Genomic DNA, 9,212 nt, shown 5'->3' with positions numbered 1-9,212 from the left:
CTATATATCAAAATATATATAAGTATATATCTATATATAAATATATATATATAAATATTTAAAAATATATCAATATGTATCAATATATATAAGTATATATATATCAATATATATATTATATATACACAAAAATACTTACCATTGTTATACAGTCTCCTATCGTATACCATACAGTTTTGCAGCCTAGGATCGATATGCTGTACAGTATACCATAGGTGTGTAGTAGGCTATACCATCTAGGTTTGTGTAAGTATACCCTATGATCAAACAATAACAAAACTGTCTAATGTATCCCTCAGATCATATATCTGTCCTCATGACACTGTACAGGAGAGGAAGTCTACTAGGGGAAGTTGTTCCCTTGATTATGGATTCTGAGAAGTTGAACATAGGCTGTCATTAAGCTAGTGTCCTGGAAATTCCCATATCCTGGCTGAGTTAGAATCAGCTTCAGGAGAGAGAGAGGAAACTGCCTTCTCTCTGCCCTTTATCTTCAGTCTGAGCTGCCAGCTGATTGGATAGTGTCCACCCACATTGAGGGCTGCTGTTCCCCACTCAGCTCACCAACTTACATGTCTCTCTGGAAACAGCTTCACAGCCTCACCCAGAAAAATACTTTACCAATTCTCCATGTATTATTTAATCCAGTAAAGTCAACACCTAAAATTAACCATAATACCCTAGTAATGTAATTATATATATTTCAGTTTTTAAAAAACTGACCGTATGTCAGTTCATAGTTTGAGTTGCCCAAAGAAGAAGTTAATTTAAGCCATAAGAAAAATAAACCCAATATTTTTCATTATTTATTTTATCTCCTAGTGATCCTAGACTGGTTTAATTGCTGTCTTTTTTTTTTTATCTGGTCGGTTGGTTTGTTGTCGGGTTGTTTTTGTTTTAAAGAGCCAGCTTCTGGGTCCCTCTCTCTAAAAATATGTTATACAGCTCTCTGACCATGTTCTCATGTTTTGTTACCCAACGTAGGTTTTCTACTCCTCTCCCATAGTCATTCAGTAGTTATTTGAAAGTGAAATAGGGACAACCGTGTTTTATTCTAGACCACTTAAGATTAAAACCCGAGTTCCATGTCGACATCCAGGGAATAGGTTTTTGAACAGATTTGCATTATGTTATGGGCAGGAACTAGGAGTAGAAGAGGTTGTGAGTCATCTAGTCAGTAGTGTCTGCTATAAAGCCTAAAGACTCTCTTTGTGTATGCATTTTTCATTTTTGTTACAGAGGAAATAGTTTGTTCTGCTTTAATGAGCACTGTCAAGAAGAAAATATAGCTATCACATATCACCGCATGTTCACAGATCTTCTCCAACCCGACCCCAAAATGACATGCTGCTCTTTCTTCTTCAGAAATATGAATTCTGGAATCTTGCAACTCTTCCAGAGGGAACTCACCTGTCCCATCTGCATGAACTACTTCATAGACCCGGTCACCATAGACTGTGGGCACAGCTTTTGCCTGCCCTGTTTCTACCTCCACTGGCAAGACATCGCAGTTCTTGCTCAGTGTTCTAAATGCAAGAAGACAACATGGCAGAGAAACCTCAAAACTGACATTTGTTTGAAGAAGATGGCTTCCATCGCCAGAAAAGCCAGTCTCCGGCAATTCCTTGGCTCTGAGGAGCAAATATGTGGGACGCACAGAGAGACAAAGAAGATGTTCTGTGAAGTGGACAAGAGCCTGCTCTGTTTGCTGTGCTCCAGTAACTCTCAGGAGCACCGGAATCACAGACACTGTCCCATTGAGCGGGCTGCTGACGAACACCGGGTAAGTGATGCCTATGAAGATCTATTTCTATACAGGACACATGAAATTCTTGTAAGTCTATTTCCTTGGTGATTGGATGATGCCATCTCTGTGCCCCATTAAGCATGTCTGTTATGAGCTTCCTTGACTTCACACCTCTCAGATTTGACAAACATGAGGAGAAACAAAGGAAATTCTATTTTCTGTGGGCGAATTTGTCTCTCATTTTGGGTCCTTCGTATATCAGAGTGTGAATGATACTTTATTGTCTTCACTTGTGCTTCAATTCATGGCTCTTTTGTAGGAGGAGCTCCTAAAAAAAATGCAGTCTTTATGGGAAAAAGCTTGTGAAAATCACAGAAAACTGAGCATGGAAACTACCAGAACCAGATGCTGGAAGGTTAGTACCATATTACTCTATCTTCTCCAGGAACTTATAGTGAACAAATGGGTGACTCTTAAAATAGGAACTTGATCTCAACCCATAATGTTTCTGGAATTCAATAAACAAGGATAAAACACTTGAGAAAAAAACACACTAATTTTTTATGTATGTTAGTGTGACTCTTTGGTAGGATTTCTAATCAGACCACAGATGTTACCCAAGCATGCTCATCTGTTTCCATACAAACCTACAGCAATACCCCAACAAATACAAGAAACTGGGCCATTTCACACTGTTCCCAATGGGCTGCCTGGATACATTCTGGACACGAGAGTTATTTATCAGTCATGGAAATTTCAGGTGACCTTTCTAAGGCTGAGTCAGTATGAATTTGAATCTTGGTGGGCAAGTATATTGAAATGTGAGCTAAATTTCAGGCGGAAGGAGCAAGAGCACAAACTTAGGGAAAGCATGAAATGAAATATCAGAACTAATTAATATTGAATAAGTCATAACACATAATGGGAAAAGTGGTGAGAAATGTAGACTTGTGTCTTGATGAAGACATAAATATGTGAGAAATATGGGAACTAGTATTTAATATAAGGAGAACTCTAAGGACTTGAGAAGAATTCTAGAAATGATTTTCTCTTTGTGGATGTGTATATTGAGGGTATGATATCTAATATTAATTCATTAATTTATTCTAATATTAATTGATCGAAAGATATCTTATGAGTACTTAGTCTATGTCAAATATCAACTTAGAAAATTAAGGAGTAAAGAAGAAAACACACAAATCTTGCAATGGAAATGAGAAAAGCAAATGGTCACCATGCAGATATGTGAAGTACATGATGTGTTAGAGTGTAGTAGTGTCTTTGGAGAATAATCCAGCAGCAAAGTAGAAAAGGAGCACAGAGCCCAGGGACTGGGGATGAGGGTTTGAGTTTTAAATAGGGTGGTCAGAAAAAAGGCTCATGGAAAAATTCACACGGAAACAAAATCTTGATCAGGAGGAAATATATATATCCTCCTGTTTGCCTTCCTCTTCCTCATAAATATATGAATATACATGTGTATCTGGGTGTGTATATATATATGGATATATATGAGGAATATATATATACACACACACAGATACACATATGTATTCCTCATGTATCGATATATACCTATATTTGAGAAATATATATATGAGTACATATATGAGAAATATGTATATATATATATATATACGAAAACAATTCTAGGTATAGAAAACAACATGGGCAGTAATATTTAATTTGCATTTATTTCGGGTTTTGAGGAACCACAAAGAAGTCCATGTTGCCCATTAGGGTGGGTTTGGAGGAGAATAAATGAAACCTTATTAGAATATGTTATGCTGGGTGAAATGCACTGAGTTGACAATGCTAGTCTGTGGTCATGTCATCATTTCTCATATAATGGTTTTACATAACTTGCCCCAATTCTCCAAAATAGAAATAATGGTTTCTTACCTAGTCAATATAACTCGATAGTTTGATTCTTATGCAAGAGCTGTGTTTTCTTTCTTTAAATGTGGTGTGGAAGAGAGAAATCCATTTTTATATACCTGTCTTAGAAAACATTATATCATTAATCAAGTAAATGTAACTGGGCAGAAACAACTATGTTGATACTAGTACAGAAAAAAAAGGAAAGGAATAAAATTTTGTGGAATCTGAGAATAGACAAGATTAAGGATTAAAATATTGGGTATTCAGAATGCTAAGAGGAATCAGTGAAATTCAAGAGAAGATGGATAAAACATTTCTATTTTGACTAATTGTCACTGCAGGATTATGTGAGTTTAAGGATAGAAGCAATCAGAGCTGAATATCAGAAGATGCCTGCATTTCTCCATGAAGAAGAGCAACACCACTTGGAGAGGCTGCGAATGGAGGGCGAGGACATTTTTCAGCAACTCCATGAAAGCAAAGCCAGAATGGGACATTTGAGGGAGCTTTTAAGAGGAATGTATGAGGATCTGAAGCAAATGTGCCATAAAGCAGATGTGGAGCTACTCCAGGTACGGACTGACCATGGGGTATCATGATGTTGAACATTCACATGCACAGGTGTTTTCCTCTCTCCTGAAATCCGTCTCCCCCTTTACTTGCATGATTTGTTTCCAAAAACACGATTCGATAACTAATACTACTTGGTAGGGAGGGTATAACCTCTCCTAGTGATTCTACCAGGCCGAAGGTCCCTCCTACTTTATCCACCAGCAACAAAACTTTGTAGAATGGCCAAGGTAACAGACAGCCCCAAGAAATATTTCCCATCAAAAGTCAGTGATGTATTTAGGATTTTTGAAAGTGGATAAAATAAGTGATTCATTGGCAGTTAGGCTAATTTGGAGACATGGCATGATGGAGAATTTGGGGAATCTAGGATCCCACTAACATTATTTTGGGGTCCACTCATTTTGGTAACAGGGCTAAAGGAAGATGACTGAGTTGCTTCTTTATGGTTACCGCAGAGCATAGACTCTGTGGGCCTCCTCTCCCTTCACTTGTAAAAAGAACTTCTTCAAGACTTAGACTTTATGAGGACATTAATTCATGACATATGATAGACTGGGATTTTCATGAGAAAAGAAACAGAAAATGCTTTCCAGGAGGGAACATTGTAGGAAAATTATATCTTCAGAAGCTGTCTCCAAATCTCACACTGAACTTAGTGGAAGATTCATCTTGTGGAAAGCACTAAGCCTTTCTTTCTTTCTTTTTTTTTTTTTTACAGGCATCTGGAGACGTATTACACAGGTGAGTGCATACCTAGATTTTAGCAGATGCTTTCAGTTTCCACAAATATCAAGCAGGAACTTTGATATTAAAGGTATAATTGATTCAGATAGTGATACTGCCTTGTGCTGGTTGTACTTGCTCCATCCTCCACCCCATGTAGTCATCTATTTTGTTGCCATACTCAATGATTTTGTTAAGCAGTTGAATGAAAGTTCTGCAAAACCAAAAATATATAAGTAAATAAATAAATAAATAAGAAAGAAAACCAGAAATAAATGAAAGAAAAATAAAGGAAGTGAGCATCTCTATTCCTAATTGCCTGTTTATTGCTCAAAAGCCTTCATATCTGAAAGAGAAAATATTACATTTACTACATGGCTACAAAGTCAACCAGGGGAAGCCAGAGAGAAAAGGGGAAAGTATTTTAGCAGTGAAAAGTGTTGGTGATTTCTAGTTTATATTTAAATATATAATTCTGAAAAATAGATGAACAAACTATTCGGAATGTTTGAACCGTGTAGGCCTCCAGAGAACCTCAACTATAAAAGGCAGATATCCCTGCCTGGAGCAAGTTTCAACACCCTGGCCTTGAGAAGGAAGCAACAGATGCAGCAGTCTTAAAAATAACCCCACTTTTGCAGACAGTGATTTCAGGAATTTCTGGTGAGGTCTGGAACCCAGAATTTCATTTTTGAATATTCTCCTAGTCTTAAGACTAATGATCCTTACTAATTTGGAGCAATACGAAGAAAGATCCGAATGAATTCTCGCTCAGATAGACTTTTCCATCGTGCTTGAAAATCAGGAACTGTGAATAAGAATGAATTTGAAAAAGAAAATGATAATTTTGGAATTAGCAAATGTGTGGGTTAAAGGGATTCTCATGAAACGTCTTTTAAATAAAAGTAGTGATTTTTATGTATTTTTGGCTGTACATGTGGTAACTGTGTCTTTCTCGTTGCAGGTGTGAGTCTCTGCTGCTGCAAGTGTTTGAGCCTGTGAATCCAGAGCTCAGTGCAGGGCCCATCACTGGACTGCTGGACATGCTCAGTGGATTCAGAGGTAAGTGTCAGCCCATTGGCAGAATTCTCACAGTGTATTACTTCTTGTTAGAATCACGGGGGTAATACTTTACCCTTCACCAAATCTTTATTTCATTTCAGCGGGAAGTGAACCATATGGCTATGCAACCCTTTTATATCTGTGTTTCTATTTATAGTCCAATTTATAACATGAAGAGTAAAACACAGTGCAAAACAAATATGTTCTGGGCTCACATGTATAGAGTTATATATTGGGTAAATGGAATGACATAAGAAATAAAAAATTGAATAAATGGAACAACGCTCAGAAGGAAGCTTAATAATCCAAGGTCACATAAAAATTTTACATTACCGTATTTCATTTGAATTGTTAAACACATTTCGTTGGGGAACGGAGTTCACTGCAGTTTGATGGAGTATTTGTATTTTCTTATAATAAATACATATTATTGATATAATGTAAAATTTTGACTTAACACGTAAAAAGAAAGAAGAAATTATTATGTAAATAGGAAGTGAAAATAGAAATGATAATTTCAGTTTAGTTACAACATGAAGAGCTACGAGTAAAATCCAAAATTCACATTCAGTCTAGAGCTAGCAGGGATGTCTGCAGAGTGACTGGTAAAAGATTTTGCAAAAATCTGCCTTAAGTTACCACTTATAATTTGAACATATGGACTTTTATCCAGTTATCTAGAGCAGTGCTTGAGTAAGCTAAAATCCTCCCATTCTTGCCAAAATTATATCACTAGTATTTAAGAACAAGAAATATTTTAATAATAATGACCTTGATAGCTAAAGGGCATTCAGGGCATATAATATTTCACGTTTATCTTGGAGATTGGATTAAAACAGGCTGGTCTTATATTCAACTATCTATTTTTAAGTTTTCAATAAATTTTCAATGTCTGTTTTTAGGGTTTTTTTCTTCCTATAGAGAATATTAATCATCCTTATACTTTATTAAATGTTGTAGTCACAATTCTCCTGTCTTTGTAACTTCAAATTTCTTGGTAAAGTAAATTCTTGGTAGAACAACTTTTCACTCAAGAATTCTAATTTCTAATAATTACATGTATCTATGCTTTTCTAAATTATTTTTGCAGTTGATTTTACTCTGCAGCATGAAAGAGCCAATAGTCATATCTTCCTGTGTGGAGATGTGAGAAGCGTGAATGTTGGATGTGACCCTCAAGATGATCCCCATATCACTGCAAAATCCGAATGTTTTCTTGTATGGGGGGCACAGACTTTCACATCTGGCAAATATTATTGGGAGGTTCATGTGCGAGACTCTTGGAATTGGGCTTTTGGAGTCTGTAACAATTATTGGAAAGAGAAGAGACAGAATGACAAGACAGATGGAGAGGAGGGACTCTTTCTTCTTGGATGTGTTAAGGAGGACACTCACTGCAGTCTCTTTACCACCTCCCCACTTGTGGTGCAATATGTTCCAAGACCTACCAGCACAGTAGGATTATTCCTGGATTGTGAAGGTAGAACCATGAGCTTTGTTGATGTTGATCAAAGTTCCCTGATATACACCATCCCTAATTGCTCCTTCTCACCTCCTCTCAGGCCTATCTTTTGCTGTAGTCACTTCTGATCAGAGAAAAGTCAGAAATGTGTCTATATGCTCTGGGAACCTGTTTATCCAAGAAAGCCCTCCTTTTTGCACCTCATCAAACAGGACAAATAGGTTATATTTAATGTCTTTAGTTGCATTCTAATGTCATCAAAACTCATTTATAGTGTTTCATTAAATATGGTGAAAACAATAAAACTGTGTGTATTGGTTCCTTTTTTAATCATTTTTGGAAAATCATTACCCATGATGTATGGCATAGAATATATTCTCTGGTTTTTAATTATTTCCGAATGTCACAAAGTGAAATAATAGGTAAGAGAGTTGTCTAAATGAAGTTAAAACCAATGGAAGAAAGTAGAGATCTTGGACTTCATGAAAAACCTTGGAGTAAAAAGACTCAATGGTAACCTGGAAATATTTTCTTTCTCTTCATCTAACAATATTCTACTTATCTATGTGTTTTATTTATGAAACTATACTTTGAGGTAATCTTATTTGACCTCCTATGCTGTGCTTATCTTTGTAAATCTCATCTTATATTCAAATGCTCATGCATTATTAGAGTGCTGTTCTACAGTGAAATTTACAAGGGGATCAGGACAATGCTGAATCAATTAAATATTCAAATGGACATAACTGAATACTGACCCCTACCTCAAACCATATACAGTGCATTTCCACATGGATTCATGTTCTGAAGGTGAAGGGAACACAGTAAAATATTCTCATACAGAAAGATCTCCTGACCAGGACAAAAAAGTAACAATTAAGAAGAAAAACTTAGTTTATATCAAAAATGATGATGTCTGTGTTTCAAAATATACCATTCAAGAATTAAAACGCAAACCAAGAGTGGAGAAAAATATTTATCTCAACATATATGCAATAAAATACAATACATGTGATTAATGAATGTAATAAATAAAAGAAAATGAACCCAGTGTAAAATTGGGAAAATATTTGAACAGGTACTTCATAAAATTGGAGGCATAAATATCTGGACAAATATGAAAAAGAGATTACTTTTATTAGTCCTCAGAATAATAAAAATTAATCCATAAGTTGAACTACAGGCCTCCATAAAATTTGCAAAATTTAAAGACACATAATATTGTGTGTTGTGAAAGATAAAGAATCAATGAAAGTTATTCATGGCTGGAGGTGTGTAAACTGAAATACTTTTTGGCAAACTGACTATGAGCATTCCTTATGGGCTAGATATTCTAATTCTAAAATATATTCCACAGACTACCTATGTGTATTTCAAGATAAACACAATGTTGATAATTGCAACAATTTTTATAGTAGCTCCAAATTGGAGACAAAATAAATATTCATCAACAGTAGAATTGCTAAATAAATTGTGATCTCATCATACAAAAGAATTTTACAAAACAGAGATAACACCAAAATGCAACAAATGAATGAATCTCAAAGAGAAGTTTAAGAAAATAATTGAAACACACAAATGTTATATTACAGTGTTTTATTCAGATAAATTGTGAACTCCATTAATTGATACTAGAAGTTAGAATATTGAATAATGTTTTGGAAGGTAATGGTTAGGAAACATAAAAATTAACCAGGATAAGATATGGGAAGCATTGAAATCAAGGAGAGAAACTATAAGCATTTTTCATGCAGAAGAGTATTA

At 35.4% G+C, this 9,212-nt stretch overlaps 1 protein-coding gene across 1 annotated transcript; it reads left to right on the top strand.

The window, feature by feature from the left end:
* The first annotated feature begins 1,369 nt into the window (after positions 1–1,369).
* Positions 1,370–7,576, top strand: LOC129484745 (tripartite motif-containing protein 51-like). The gene is made up of 6 exons (XM_055283234.1): positions 1,370–1,783; positions 2,067–2,162; positions 3,970–4,200; positions 4,920–4,942; positions 5,889–5,986; positions 7,077–7,576. The coding sequence occupies exons 1-6, from the start codon at positions 1,370–1,372 to the stop codon at positions 7,574–7,576; spliced, it is 1,362 nt and encodes a 453-aa protein (XP_055139209.1).
* Positions 7,577–9,212: the final 1,636 nt, after the last annotated feature.

This window comes from Symphalangus syndactylus, chromosome 6 (assembly GCF_028878055.3).
Source record: "Symphalangus syndactylus isolate Jambi chromosome 6, NHGRI_mSymSyn1-v2.1_pri, whole genome shotgun sequence".
Classification (NCBI taxonomy): Eukaryota; Metazoa; Chordata; class Mammalia; order Primates; family Hylobatidae; genus Symphalangus; species Symphalangus syndactylus.
Note: the sequence above shows the minus strand (reverse complement) of the source record. Positions and strands in the feature narration are given on the sequence as shown.